This window comes from Electrona antarctica (assembly GCF_951216825.1).
Source record: "Electrona antarctica genome assembly, chromosome: 12".
Lineage (NCBI taxonomy): Eukaryota > Metazoa > Chordata > Actinopteri > Myctophiformes > Myctophidae > Electrona > Electrona antarctica.
The window spans coordinates 30,910,396-30,925,944 of record NC_136793.1 but is presented as its reverse complement, the minus strand read 5'-3'; the positions used below and the strand labels follow the sequence as shown (position 1 = coordinate 30,925,944).

The following is a 15,549-nucleotide window of genomic DNA, read 5'->3' as shown; positions in this document are numbered from 1 at the left end:
CAAAGCCTCCATTTTCTCAGGGCCGGTCCAACAACCATTCTACAGAGGTACCACCTCTAAACCATCAGTTGGATTGTTGCAGAGCTTCATGCGAACAGGTGCAAGGTGGCAGGTGGAAGGTACATTTCCCTGGCACAGGTAACTTAACAACTTTATACAAATATATATATATAATTATGTTAATATAGGTTTATAACCTAGAAGAACCCTGCACACAGCACCAGGAAAAGAGTAAGTGAATAATGATAGAATAAAAGAACTTATGCTTTTATTCTATCATTATTCACTTACTCTTTTCCTATCATTTCCTTGTTGTCCTTTTAAAATCAATCCCTGTCTGTTATTCTATACTATAAGACACAGTAATTCAGTTTAGTTTTGGAAGTGGACTGGGGATGGATGGGTAGGAGCTTCTATTTTGCAACATTTTTAAAAACGGAAGAAGTTAACATGGAAAAGGTTAGTTCAAAACTATGAACTCGGACTAGTTAATTAACTATTTTAAATTGTGTGAAGTTAACTTTGTGATAGCTCTTTTACTTGTGAACTTGAAAAGGTTTGGGACAGTAAAACATCCACCATCTAGTGACTACTTGCACATTACTACAAAATGACATGCAGAGTGCAGACCAAATAAAGTCATAGGTGACATACTTGGGTCCCTCCATCTCCAGGTACTGCTGCACCAGTGTCTCCACCACTTCACTCCAAGGCACCACAGCCTTCTGCATGATCTCCAGTACAGCATCCACCATCAACTATACACAATACAGAAATTGTAACAACTTCAAATGATGGGAGATTGGGACTTCATTTCAAACTTTATCAACAGTTTTAATAATTGTCATGTCTTGTTGAGGCCAAAAAGATGTTTCCTGTTCATATGTGGTAACAAGAACTCACGTCAGTGTCAGTCATGCATCCCAATACAGACACTGCTTTAGCCTCCCACTCTGTAAATAGGGTTGTGGTCTGTGAACTGCAGCGCTCCAGCAGATCCTAAATCAGTTTCAAAGAAACAGAAGCAAAATGTTATCTCTTCACTACAGCAAAATTAATTTGGTGTGATGTTTTTTTCCTATGGTAGGTCAATACCTTGATATACTGTAGGAGCAACTCGTCAAAAGGAATCTGATGTTCTAAGCAATATGGCAGGATGCTGCTCTCCACTGCGGCGGGAATGAGCTCTGGAGCCGGCACCTTATCCAGCATGAAAAACACCACATTCCGAACACTTCCCTACCAGATTCACCGGGAAGATGAACAGAGATATTAGTAAATAATTCAAATTCAAGTCCCTGCTCTTTGTGGAACAGATGCCATGACTGCAAGTGAAATGTTTCATTTACACACACACACCTTCTCAAAGACAGAGAGAGACAGACGGCAGTTGTACTTTCTATGAAGGTCCAACAGCTGGTGCAGGCTGGAGACTAAGGATTTCAGGCTCTCTATTTCTTCTGCTCCATAATAATCATCCTGAAAAAATGTAAATATGACTGTCATATGCTACTCTCTGCCAATATGTGCAACATGTTACCATCATGTCCACAAATATGATATGAAATTTGTATTGTAAGCAGAACAGGGGGCGTCTTACACACTGCATCCACATCCATAAGGAGGGCAGTCCTAGCTCTGCCATGTCAAGTCCATTCTGTGGCCAGGCTCCCTGGAAGAACAGGATATATTGATGACTTAGTTGATTCAACATTTCACACCAACATTCATCAGAATGTTATATTACAATATGATTGGCAGTCAGTTTTGTAGATTGAAATAAAATGTTATAGTTGTTGTTATAGTTCTTCTATTTATAGTGACTCATAGGAATAGACTATGTGACAACCAGGTATAGTCTGGTGACCACCGGAGAGATGGGTGACAGCCGGAATGTAGACATCACCCGGGTGAGCAGTATGGGTAAGCGCCCCGCCCCCAGGAGGGCCATTCAAGGCCAGCAAGTGGAGCCCGCAGCACCACCTTCTCGCTCGGGTGGAGTCTGCGGAACCATTGCCCACCACTCCTGAATGAAGTGTCTGGTGCTGGGACTGGTGAGAGCAGGAGTGGACCTGGTGAGACGTAGGAGGGGCCCGGACAGGAGTCAACCCACAGAGCTTAGTCCTTCCATATGCCAGAAGCGTACCTCCCAGCCCTGGCAGAGTTGTTCTGGAGTACACAGATTGTGTGGCCCTGGTTTTGCCCTAGTGGGACTGATTGAGGGTAGCTACTGGGACGTAAGTCGGGACTTGATCACCCCGGCTGGGTCGCCTGAGTGAGGGGTATGATGTTCGAGAGACCCAAAACCCTGATGACCTTAGTTGGGATACATCACTGAGGTGAGGATACGTCCCAGGTACATCCATGCAATGTTTTTTGTTATTGTATTCAAGGACTGAAATTCAATTCAATTTAATTTGTTTTGCAAATTCATCCACAAATACATTATTGAGATGAGAAAATAATTCACCTTTTCTGTTAACTCCAGATTCCTTGCCCTCAGTTCAAGCCATCTTGCCAAGATTTTCTGCAAATATATTTTGACAACACGTTTAATGCCAACAATAAATGTTATACATCCACCACCTACATCCATGTACCAGTTTGTTTTGTGTGGTTTCCATTAATAATTAGCCTAAAATCATTATTATTTTTTCTTTCAAACTTTCAGGTGATATACACACTTTAACTGGCAAATAAATATTAATGTTTGCCGTATTGCCATATAACTTTGTTTTTCATAAATCGATTTAAAGACTATTGTCAACTGCATTGAATACATTAGATAAAGACGATTATGTCTCAAATTGAATCTCATGCCGTACTTAAATTAAGCGACACCGGTGGCTTCCTAAAATGTATTGTGATATGCTTTGGAAAATGATTGGCACAATGGCACTGATTTGTAGTCAAATGGCATAAAATATGCTAAAATACCTATGTGGTTCCTTTAAGACACTAACATCTCACCTGTCCTCTGGGAAGTACCCTCCTTACAAAAGGGACAATGACAGCTCTAAACCATGGACAGAGGTCTTGGGATGGTAAATCCTCAGGGATTGAAACAAGCAGAGTTTCAAGTCCACGCTCGTCAAACTTCTCTGAAATCTCTCCCTGTCCAGAGAACATTGTGTATAAATTACCATGATACTACTTACTTACAGAGATCTTTTGTCATCTGCACTTTATGAAGAAGTAATAATAATAAAAATATATATAATAAAACAATATTACAAAGTGCTTTAGATAAATAAAAAGTATCCCAACAGAATACAAACAGAACAACATTTATAAAATATGAAGTGCAGTGACAAATTAAAGTAAAAACATCAAAAGATTTCACAATTTTGGAAAGGCCTTTCTATAAAACATTTTTTTAAAGGTGATTTAAAAGAAGACACTGATAGAAAGCCTGGGTTCCTCGGGCAGGTCATTCCAGAGTCCTGACTCAACCTCAGCATCTATCTATCTCTGTACAATTTGGAGACTACCTCATGTCGGAGCCAAAGGAACTGTGCACCCTTCAGATTGCCTTCTCTTAAGTGGGTCAGAATCTCTCCAAAGTTGTCTGTGCAGTTCAGAAACTCGATCCAGGCAATGCCACTGAAGGTAACCAACAAAACACAAATTCACACTCACACACACAAAAAAATCATTGCGTGTATATTCACAAAATTCACGGTTCGGTTCAATATTTTGGCGTCACTGGTTCGATACTTTTGATACAAATTAAACAATTGAAGGAAATTTCTGTGTATATGTATATATATATATATATATATATATATATATATATATATATATATATGTAATATATTAAAACTACATATTTTTTTGCTTTGAACAATACCCAAATTCTAGGGCACAGACCCCCAGCAGAATGAGTTAGCATAACATTGAACCTTTTCATTGCATTTCCTTACTTGAACTTATCCGGACCATAAAGACTGCAGAATGTGGCCAATCTGGCCAAAGCCTCCTGAATATGCAGAGAGGCATATCGTGTGGCAGTGTGGTTCAGCATCTTCTCTGCTGTCTCAAAGGTGGGCCATGGCATCTTAAGGCAGTATTCCACCACATACTGCTGATCCTAAGAGACACACAGAATACTCTTCCATCAGCAAAGCATGAACACTTTTAATTTTAATTGCAGACCTTTAATTTTAACTTTACACAAAATTATAGAAAAAAATAGTGACGACATTCTCACCATGATTTTCATCAGGTTGGTGTTGGCCTCTTCCACGAGTTCACACAACACGTTGTCTCCATAACCCCCGACTGAAGCAGAAGCCAGCTGCTCCAGCACAAAGTCCAGCTTCACCTTGTAAACAAGCTGAGAAAGAAGTAGCATTGTCAGTAGTACTATAAACCACCTAATCAAGGCTTACCCAACTATATTCTAAATTAAAATTGGCTAAGGCAAAAGGAGGGCCGCCTGGAAGGCAGGTTGATCACGTCCATGTTGATCATGTCCATGTTGATGATGTTAATCTGACATAATGGGAAATTATCTTATATTATGATTAAAATAAGTGTTAAATAGATATTATATACTTTAGTAAACTTGCATTTTCATGGTCCAGATACCAATTTTATCCAATCAGGATAGAGAACTCAGACAGAATACGGATTAAACAAGTGAAATTGGAATTGAGCAGACAAAACAAATCATTCACAGTTCCTTGTGGAATTAATGTATACATTTGGCTACTGTGACATTTTTAAAAAAGGAGAAGAGGCGATTTAAATGTCTTAATTCATCAGCCACTGTAACCACTGGACAAAAGCAACAAAATGGAAATCTAACTTATTTGTTTTACTGTACTAACCCCAATGGTCACATGAATTTAAATTCCATTTAGAAGAGAGACTGACCTCCAAATCCAGCTCAAATGCAATTGCAAACTTTTCAGCTTCTTCAAATTTGTGCCTGTAGAGAAGCCTGCTGAGTCTGAACAGTAAAATGTATCTTCTATTATTGACCTCACATATCTTGTTATTGAAAATCACATACAGTAATAGGCTGATAAAATGTATATTCCAACTATTTAGTACAAGACAACTATGTTACCTGTTCTCAGGCAAAGCCTCTGTGAAGCATCGCATGACAACACAAGATATAGGCTCCTCTGGGCTAATTGAAGATAAAAAAATCATCAAAAAAAAATCACTCAGATATGACATCACGGTCAAATATTCATCATTTATAGTATGAATCAATGATGACAAATGTTAAAGAACACGCTTACCTTTCTGGGTTCTCAGATATCCCTTCAAGCAAATAAATTGTGTCCTGAAATAAAGGAAAGTTGACATGTTTAGCAGCATACAGTATTGAGACCAACAAAGAAGTGGTTCAATTGCAATTTGCAAGAATTGTAGATAATTACCATGCTCATTTTTGTCTGAACGAGGCAAGAGGTAGAGGAGACATCGAGAGAATAGAGAACATCCATGGAGGGTAGAGAGCGCACGTGAAGTGTACTCATCTAAATAAATAAAATGTAAAAGAATAAAGAAAGATAAGAAAAGAAAACTTTATACTTTAACATTAAATGATCTTTCAAATTCCCTCTAAAGAAAGATGATGTATACCTTGTGGTTGTCCTTCTTGGTCATTGTAATCATCTTCTTCATGCTGCCCTTTTCTTGGCTGAAATACAGATTGAGTTACATTTAAAAATATGAACTCAGTCTAACAAATCAATACTACATACTATCTGCAGTGGTGTCATGGTGTTTTTTTTTACTGATGTTTTAATGACGCGTGCATGTGCGCATGGCGACATGAACACAGAACAGCTGATATAGACTAAGCCTATTGTTAAATAGTGTGCAGTGGTGTCATGGTGTTTTTTTTTTACTGGTACAATAGCGTTTTAATGACGTCATGTGCACGCACACATGCATGTGCGAGTGCATGTGCGCATCGCGGCATGCACACAGAACAGCTGATATAGCCTAAGCCTATTGTTAAATAGTGTGTGAGAGTTTTAGACACAAACACAAAAGTAGACTTAAAATAGTCAGACAAACATCTCTGCATACTAGCGAAACTAAGAAGTTTGCTTTGGACGAATGAATCGGTTCTTTGATGGAGGAGGCATTCTTCTTGTGTGCAGAACACCACACAGCAGCAGTAGCCTACTGGAGCCATAGCCTACTGCTGTAAGTGTGCATGCCAAATAACCGAACACTTACCGTATAGGCTACGTGTGCTCACGTATAAACAGTTAAAGCTGGCCTGTTATGCAAAGTAGTAGCCATTTGATTCGGCACGGTAGCCTACTTGACACGGCGTGAAAATAGGGGGGGGGCGCCAGTAAACCTAGACAACTGGGTACGTCTTAGAAAGTGTGGTGACGCGAGGTTGACTAGGTGCGTCTTCTCTTGAAGGGGGACGTGTTCTAGCGTGCACGCACATGCACCGTTCCGTCCCTGCGCTTGCACGTAAAAAAATTACTGGTACGACGGTGTGGTACTGCGTTCTACGAGCATGACACCACTGACTATCTCACAAAATTGTGATACATACACTGCCATGGCAGCTGAGTCGCACTCTGTGATGAGTTGGAAGTCATGTATGGCAAGATCAGGCCAGCAGCAAATCATGACCAGACAATGTAGGTCCCACATACTCAGAACATCCTGAAACAAAAAGGGGGGAAAACCTACATGTACTAATAGTAGACCCGTTATGTGCATATAGTTGCATTGCAAGAGACAATGGGCAGTATTATGCGTGTCTTAAGTACCAGGTCTTATTACTTAAGACCTGGAGGCGTGATCAATGCCATTTGGCTATTCTGAGTGGCCAAACAGCATTGACCACGCCTCCAGGTCTTAAGTTAAGTAATAAGACCTGGTACTTAAGACATGCATAATACTGCCCAATGGGTCATATAGTAATATGGTAGCACCTAAATTGCCTGCTGCTAGCTTAGGATCAAATACTTCCAGTCTGGCACAGCTTTCTGCTTTAAGTTATGTGCCTCCCTCCTATAGGCTATACAACACTCTCTGCTTTCATGTGGTCTGTTCAAATAAATAAAAAAATAGTTGGATTGACTAAACAAATCATAACTAAAAACTCTACATTTTACTTTGAATTATTTTGATAGAATACAGCATAAACATGTACTATAGACTACATATCAGGGAACTAACAGAAACTTTGGACTTACCTCAGTGTCTAGAATATAGATGAGATTTTCCACCACCAGGATCTTCCTTACACCTTGCAAGTGAAGGTGAGAGAACCAACAGCTTAACAACAGTTAGAAAGAAATTACACTTTTCATAAGTGCAAATATCTGATATATAAAAACAACAATATCTTGACACTCATCCTCATAACTGCCGCCCTACAACACATTTCTCCAACCAGGAGAGCAAGATGTTTTTCTACTATATTTAAAGCTGCAATCCATTACTTTGTATTGTGTGAATAATATGTTATTCTTTTTTTCCCCCCTTCTTAAATTTTATCCCACGATTTTTGCAATCCTACACTCCCTCTGCCAACCTGGGGAGCCAATAAAGCTCATTTGGATTAAGTCCCGGAAAAGACGTGCTTTGATTGGCCTGTAGTCACTCGAGTGGCAGCGACGCAGCGTGCCTTCCGCACTTCCACTTGACTTTGCTGGACTGAGTGTAAAATTAATAAAGTGCAATCATCCAATCCACTAAGCAACACAAAGCAAGTGTTGAATACCAATCATTTGCCATTTTGGCAAATTGTTTGGGGGTGCAACCCTCACGTTTAGCAGTGTTGCTCATTCCACATAGTCCTTACAAACTATACCTCGTTGTAAAGGTTACTAATCAACGATTAAAATTATATAATTAGTAAAGTGGAGAAATAATGGAGCAAAGTTAAGTTTCAGAACTTTTTGTGCCGAGTATATATGATACCAAAGACTCAAAAAAATGGGACCCAGTGCCTCCCTGCTTGACACTCAGCATCAAGGGTTGGATTGGGGGTAAGTCCCTGCGACATACTAGCGTCATGTCCAGGGGGTGTACTTGTACATCAAGCTGCCTCACGCTACAGAAACAGGAGATAGGCTCCGGCCCTATGGGCCTCATGGCTCGGCAAGGCTACTTACTTATATATGATAAACACATTGAATTTGAGACACTTGCTTCACATTCGTTTCACAGTGAACCCAATACCGCCCCCATTCTGGTGGAGTCAGGTTAACTTGGATGGATGGATACTAGTTCAAATATGTCCCCTCTATTTCTCAATCCATCTTCAACCACTTATCTGTAGTCAGGTCACGGGGGCAACAGCTCCACCAGAGTGCTCCAGACTTCCCTCTTCAGAGCAACATTAGTGACTTCCTCCTGGGGGATCCCGAGACGTTCCAAGGCCAGTGAGTCGATGTATTTCCTCCAACTGCGCCTTTGTCTGCCCTGGGATCTCCTCCCAGTGAGACGTGCCTCGAGGACCTCCCTAGGGAGACGCCCGAGAGGCATCCTAACCAGATGCCCGAACCGCCTAAGCTGGCTCCTTTCCAGGCGAAGAAGCAGCGACTCTACTCCGAGTCTCTCTTGTGTGACTGAACTTCTCACCCTATCTCTAAGGGAGATGCCAGCCACCCGTCGAAGAAAAACTCATTTCGGCAGTTTGTATTTGGGACCGTATTATTTCAGTCATGACACACACTTCATGACCATAGGTGAGAGTAGGAACGAAGATTGCTCAGAAGACGGAGCCTTCTGGCTCAACTCTCTTTTCGTCACAACAGTGCGGTACAGCGACTGCAATACCACCCAGGCAGTGTACAACACTTTTGGTTTAGTTTTTCCTTCTTACTAATTATTTGATCGGCCTAAAACATTGTGTTTATTGTCACGATTTGTCATGAGCTGAGTTGGCTTTGTCCGCGCCGTAAACGTCTTTAAATAAATACTTTTTGAAAACTTTATGGGGAAAATGAATGGGGAATTCTCTTCCTGGGCTCTTGTCGTTATGAAAGGGGGCGGGACTGCGACGCTCTATAATAGAGCATGTTAATACAATGTAACGAACACAACTGCTGTGGTTATAGTTGGTCTACCGGCTCTTCTGTGGTCAGGTAGGACCACTAATGATTGACAAGTGGTATAATTAAGCTCAAAAGCTTAATATACTGTATACTCTGATTAAACAAACTTTCTGTATGAGCTCAACAGTAGAAATGTTGGGGCTTATGACGTGGAGGACCTGGGTTAAAATCCAAGGTAGAACATACAAGTTACAGATTGCAGCTTTAAGAACAATTTCTCATCTAGTGTAGAATGTATTGTAATGCAAAATATAATGCAAAATCTCGAAATTATAGTAATGATAATACATTAAATTACATGATGGAAGAAGTCACCTGGGATTAAGCTAGAATCCAGAGACTGTGCAAGGCGCATAGTGGTCTGATATGGTTCCAATATCCAGTGGGAGAGAACGTCCTCTTGATTCCCCTTTAGAAATCAATCAATTGAGAAGAATCTGTTTTCTTTTTTTTGTTATTAAAAACAATTACAGACAGCACCTTTTAATCTGACCCAGTACAAAATTCATTCAAAAATCACGATGGCAGTCCCACCATTGTGATTTCAGGCAAATGTTTTAAGAGCATTTCCCCCTTAACCCATTTAGACCGTACGGCGTGTGGGGAAGTCATAACTAATCCAACCGACGGCTAACGCATTTTCATTTATATCAACCGAGAGAAAAATAGTCTGCATTTTTTTCTTTTTGAGTTGGCCTCTCCTTCTGCACCATACTCCTTGCTCTTTCGCGCATGCGCGTTGTCGTACACTTCCCCGTTTACCATTCACAAAGAAAGGCTCGGCACTAGGGAGCTCTCCGTAGTGGTTTTGACCAGATGGATATACTAAACTCTTCATTTCTGACATCAACACACCTCTCGTTCAAAATATGAAGCGAGCGATCAGCGACTTTTATCGTAATCTTAGCGAGGTAAGCAAGCAAAAATATGTCTCACGGTTTTTTTTACGGAACGGAAGGGGGGGTGGGCTTACAGAGTAAAAGCGGCCATATCTTCCCGGCACCCCAAGCTTCTATTTTGAAAGAAGTCCCGGCACTGATTGCGTTCAAATGGAGAGTGTACAAACAGCTTTAACAGCCAAGCATAATTTGGTTTTAAATTACTGGCTGAACCACCCAGATGGCCATGCCTTGCTCATTTAGTGTCGTCCTTTCAATACACTGACTATTTAGAAGAATAAATCCATGTTCTGTCGTTAGCATCAACTATTCCCTAGGATAATAAAGAGATTTTATGTATGTACCCCAATAATGAGATGAACTTCGTGGCTTAGATTGAACATCACTGCTGTACTGCATCCTTTCCCATGTGACGCATTGGTGGAACAGAAGTCGATCTTGATGAGAGACTGGAGCTGAAAGGAGGCAAAGTTTCATTAAATATCCATCCATTAGTGGTTCGTGGGTCGATCCGTCAACCCCGTCCGGCAGGCGGGACCGGGTTAATATTCAGACGCAATTACATCACTAATTTAATGCATTCTGGTACCTTCTCTCTCTCCTCCCTCCATCTCTCTTATCTCTCCTCCGTTCTCCAGGAATAATCTGAGTTTGTGTTAATTATGCACAGCTGCATCTAATGATATCCCCACACTGTACTCATTAACTTTATCATTGAATGTTCCTTAATTGTAATATTGTAGGCCACTGCATCTATATACTTTTCTACCCTAGGTTTAGGTTTACCGAACCTTTAGCCAATATTACCTGGTGGTGCTCAATATACATGGTTTGGTTTCTTTCTTTTTCTCACAGAATCAAAGGTTTTATGGTCATGACCAGGATCCTGGATGGCTTGATTCTAGGCTTACAATAATCAATATAAATTTTGGAAGTCTCAGGGGTCATGGAACAGTCGGTAGTGCTGTCGCCTCACAGCTAGAAGGTCCTGGGTTGGATTCCCGCTGGGGACGCTGTGGGCGCGTTCCCTCCTCCGCGTCATCAGTGCCCATTCCCGAGGCGGGGTTAGCGAAAGGGCCTTTCTGTGTGGGTAGGTACCCTCACAAAAACATGCAGTAATCCTGGTCTCTAAACTACCTCCCCCTGGCCAGCCGAGGCGCCTGATGGAGGGGAAAGGAACTGGTCGGAATAATGTGTTCCTTCCACGTCTGGCCGGGGAAACTCCCCCATCAGGTGAAAAGAAGCAGCTTGGACTCTTCATGCATTGAAGGAAGCAAGGTCAGTCCGCTGCCCCCCCAGGTTGGCAGAGGAAGTGTAGCGCCCAGGATTACATTAGATAATTGACATTGGGTGAAAAAAATTGTTACAAAATCGTGGGATAAAAATGTATTAAACATGTTGTGGAAGTCTCTATGGGAAAAATTTATGTTGCCACTGTTATTGCACCCCCCCCCCCCCCCCCCCCACACACACACACACACACACACACACACACACACACACACACACACACACACACACACACACACACACACACACACACACACACACACACACACACACACACACACACACACACACACACACACACACACACACACTTCATTTACCTCTTTCAAAGCTCCGACATCCGTCTTGTCAATGGCTAAAGAAAAAAGAAAAAACGAATAAACTCCGACATATATATATATACAGTAAGTATTGCTTTATAAGTTACCACATACCAGTCTGGATCTTCACTAAAGCAAGGTTTGTGATGTGGAAAAATCCCTCGTTTATGAGGAGTAGGATGCGATATATTCCTGCAAGCATGAAACAATAAAATAGATCCAACCAGGCATTAAATCTAACATTCCATAACGTCATCCATTTCAATTAGTCACAAAAAGATCAATTTATTCCCCTTCAAATCCAGATTATTATAACAGTCCATCTCCAAAGCTAGTTTCTAATAAGCAGCTGGAAAGAGCTCACCTGATGAGTCCTTATCCTCCTCTATGACGAGATGCCGGTATGTTTTATCATTTCCTTTACATGGTTTCTCCACCAAAACCTGTAAGATATTCCTTTGTATTCATCAAACAAATCACATTACCAGTAATTTCATTCCCATTAGAAAGCACACTGGATAGTTATACAGGCTTTCATTATGGCTGGGTCGATTGTCTCAAGCAGAGACACCAAAATATTGTGGATGACTTCATACCAATACAAGTTAAAAGGACATTGCTGCAATATGTGGGTAGATGTGCATTGTGACAGTGTCTATAAAAATATGTACATTCTGTAACTCGCATCTACTATTTATAATTCTCTTCCCCTCTTTCCTTTTTTCTTTCATGTCCGTTGACTGAATTACTCGATCAGATGTTGTCTTTCATGTTTACATTTCTTCACTTTATTATTATTACTATTGTTAATATTATTTATGATTATTTATTTATTTCCAAATGTGTTACTTTTAATGTTGCTGCTGTCTCTTTGAGGAGACAATGTGAATTTTGTATTGAGAACCTAATGCTGTGTAACCTATGCTGTGATTGAGTATAAAATGTATTGTTTACCCCAGCAATGACAATAAAAACAATAAGTTGCAAAAAAAGGACATTGCCACAATCCAATAAGGTGTAGGGGTCGATTCATACACCTATTTATTTAGTGCTGACAAAAAGTTGTTTTGGGAAGGGTCCCCGACCAGACTTTTAGTTTGGCTCTATAAAAGTAAATTCAAACTCCCTCACGACTAACGCCGAAGTCGCTTGTAAATATTGGAGGTCCTTGGCATGAATGTGTTTGTGGCCGGGAAATGAGCCTTGCACAGCGCGTACAAAGCTTTATGCTTCAGCCCATACCTTTTCGGCTAAAATAGTCACCATGTTGACTAAACAATGTAAATTGCTTAACAACCATTTTGTTTTATTTTTAAATTACCGAAATACAAAAAAACCTCAAAGTCAACATCTGACTGGCCCTCACTGTGGCGGTGCGTCCTCCTTGACTTCCAGCCAGCTGGGTGTTGTGTTGTGTCACACAAACAGGCTGATGTGTGTGTGTGTGTGTGTGTGTGTGTGTGTGTGTGTGAGAGATATATCAAACACAGTTAGTTAAGAACGTGATGCGGGGGTACCCACTGGCCAAGTGGTCCAGGCACATGCCACATAGGCTATGGCCTGACAGCACGTTGCATGTTCGAGTCCCGTTCATGATGACCTTTGCTGCATGTCTCTCCCCTTCTCCCTCTCCCTATTTCCTGTCTATCTTCACTTGATACTATCAATAAAAACAGAAAAGCCAAAAATAAATCTTAAAAAAGAAAGCGATGCGTTGTGGGGAACGGAGGTATCTTGTGTTTTCGAATCAGCGGTCCGACACGTTAAAATTACCACCACTGAAGTGCCCTTGAACAAGGCATTGAACCACTATGATGAAATGTGTTCTATGAGCAGGGCCTGGCTGGAAACAAGTTCTTGAGCTTAGCCCAGATACCCTGGGTAAATATAGTAATCATTTCATTTTCATTTCATTTCATTTCATCGCACGGCCAGCGAGAGACAGCTACTGCAGACTGCCCGCTCTGCGGAGCTCATCTCCCAGCCGGTGTGTTCTTGGCTTCAACGGTGACAAATTGAACTTGAAGCTGGGCTGAATTAATGAGGAAATACTGCCGAAATGATTTTGGGTCGTCACAACATTTCAGTGGCACCGAAGCGCCGACTTTAGTTCGGTTCCCGCCCTCCCAAACCTCTGAATGACGTCACATTGTAGTCTCTACAGAGCCGAACCAACTTTTTCAGCACTAAATAGGACTATGAAAGGACACAAGACATACCCTGGTGAGGAGGATCCTCTTTTGTGGGACATAGATCAAATGGAGGTTTCCATTTCTTTCGCAGACCACCAAAAACTGTCCTTCCAGACACACATCCACTGCATCCACAGCAGTTTCTGGGAAAAACAGTTACACCCCCCGGCCCTCATTACTGATTTTTTTTTTTTTAGGTAAAATGTATTACAGTACAGTAACACAGCTCTCTGCATAATAGTTTTATTAATTTGTTTTGGCTAGATTTGAATATGTACCATGAAACAAACAAGTTAATAGACTGATTCACATTATATTAATTGGAGAAGCTCCAAGTAATATACAATGAATTCTAGTAGAACACAAACTAATTAATGCTGAAACAAGCAATATCAAAGAGACATTTACCAAAGTCAAGGTGCAGCAGGATGTTCTGATAATTGTGATCAAACAGAATAATGGTTCCGTCAGCAACAACAATGCTACTATTCGTATCACTAGAGGAATAGAGATGCGGATTGGACTGCACCTGCGAAAAACAAGATTTTTTACAAGATTTTTGGTCAATACAATACATACCGGTAGTTTAAAGGTGCCGTTTAAAAAGGAATACAACACACGAGTAGAGCAAATGCTAGCCCAGAACGGCTCTTGTTCTTTCATACAGTATGAAACAACAAGAGTCGTTCTAGGGCTAAGCAAATACTTGTTGTGTTGTGAGGACACTCATGACAGCATAGCATGGGTGTCTGTCCAAAGTGTCCATGATCACATTCATATTTTAACCATACTGCATGCATGGATGGTAAGACAATTCAAACGTCCAGTATTACCTTTTCACCAGTGGAAATTTTGACCAATGTATCCACTTGATACAAGCCACTATTTTCATCTGAAACATTGCGAAGCCGAAGACTGTTGGTGTCCTCGTTAGTCAGAAGTTCAACGTCGTTCCACATTGTAGTTCTAACAAAAGGATTAAGATCACTCACTCATTTAACGTCCATGTTTGTGTTAACAGTTAATCTCATTGACATATTAAGGCACACAAGCGCATAACTATTACCTATTGTTGGCCTCTCATTGGGAAACAGGCAAATTGTTACTATCGAGAGTCCACACATTGGGTCGCGCTAGGCTAGTAGTATCGGTATATTTTTATATCTAAAGTCACAAACAACTAGTCGCAACTAAAGTATACAACTGCTGGTCAAACCGTAAAATATGCATGTCGCGTTTGAAGTGTCAAAACGTTTTAGCAGATCAAACAACACTGACAGTGACAGAAGATAAACAGAAAACTTCAGAAATTGGCGGGCTAGATACCATCCGGGATGCACAAGGAGGAGCCTGAGCTTTTTCTTCCGGCAGACTGTACACTTTCGTGCAATGCTGCCCTCCACAGTCGAGGAATCGCCAAAGTTCAGCCGTGGAACAGAATAAAACACGTTAAGACAATAATGTGTCATCATTATCATTCTTCTTCTTCTTCTGTTTATGTTGGACGCCATGACAGGCAGCACAGCATTTCCCAGCGGCCTTTGCGGGCAAAAATAAATAAAAAATTATAAAAAAAATATAATAAATAATAATTTAAATATTATAGATAATAAATAAAATACATGAAAAAAATGAATGACGCGAATGACACGAATGAATGACACTATTCACTCTGTTTAGCACCTTGATATATTTACAATGATAAAGTCTACATAAAGGTTCAGATTTTAAAGATAAAGTTATCACCCTCAGAACAAAGGATGTTATGATCCTCTTCGGGTGGATATTAGAA

At 40.7% G+C, this 15,549-nt stretch overlaps 1 protein-coding gene across 2 annotated transcripts in view; it reads right to left on the bottom strand.

Moving 5' to 3' along the window:
• The window catches only part of kntc1 (kinetochore associated 1), a 43,312-nt gene extending 28,094 nt beyond the window's left edge, over positions 1 to 15,218 (bottom strand). Inside the window, exons 1-26 of one of the 2 annotated variants that reach the window (XM_079515354.1) lie at positions 15,084 to 15,218; positions 14,591 to 14,723; positions 14,166 to 14,286; positions 13,785 to 13,900; positions 11,930 to 12,008; positions 11,680 to 11,757; positions 11,566 to 11,600; positions 10,300 to 10,410; positions 9,372 to 9,465; positions 7,188 to 7,240; positions 6,539 to 6,651; positions 5,599 to 5,656; positions 5,394 to 5,492; positions 5,253 to 5,296; positions 5,075 to 5,137; positions 4,879 to 4,954; positions 4,211 to 4,336; positions 3,924 to 4,090; positions 3,492 to 3,603; positions 2,971 to 3,114; positions 2,471 to 2,527; positions 1,601 to 1,672; positions 1,360 to 1,479; positions 1,096 to 1,239; positions 904 to 999; positions 655 to 758 (exon numbers count right to left, since the gene is read on the bottom strand). In XM_079515354.1, coding sequence (XP_079371480.1) covers positions 655 to 758; positions 904 to 999; positions 1,096 to 1,239; positions 1,360 to 1,479; positions 1,601 to 1,672; positions 2,471 to 2,527; positions 2,971 to 3,114; positions 3,492 to 3,603; positions 3,924 to 4,090; positions 4,211 to 4,336; positions 4,879 to 4,954; positions 5,075 to 5,137; positions 5,253 to 5,296; positions 5,394 to 5,492; positions 5,599 to 5,656; positions 6,539 to 6,651; positions 7,188 to 7,240; positions 9,372 to 9,465; positions 10,300 to 10,410; positions 11,566 to 11,600; positions 11,680 to 11,757; positions 11,930 to 12,008; positions 13,785 to 13,900; positions 14,166 to 14,286; positions 14,591 to 14,716 — 2,408 coding nt within the window. In that variant the 5' untranslated portion in view covers positions 14,717 to 14,723; positions 15,084 to 15,218. The other variant, XM_079515353.1, reaches the window with a different exon arrangement.
• Between the last annotated feature and the right edge of the window lie 331 nt (positions 15,219 to 15,549).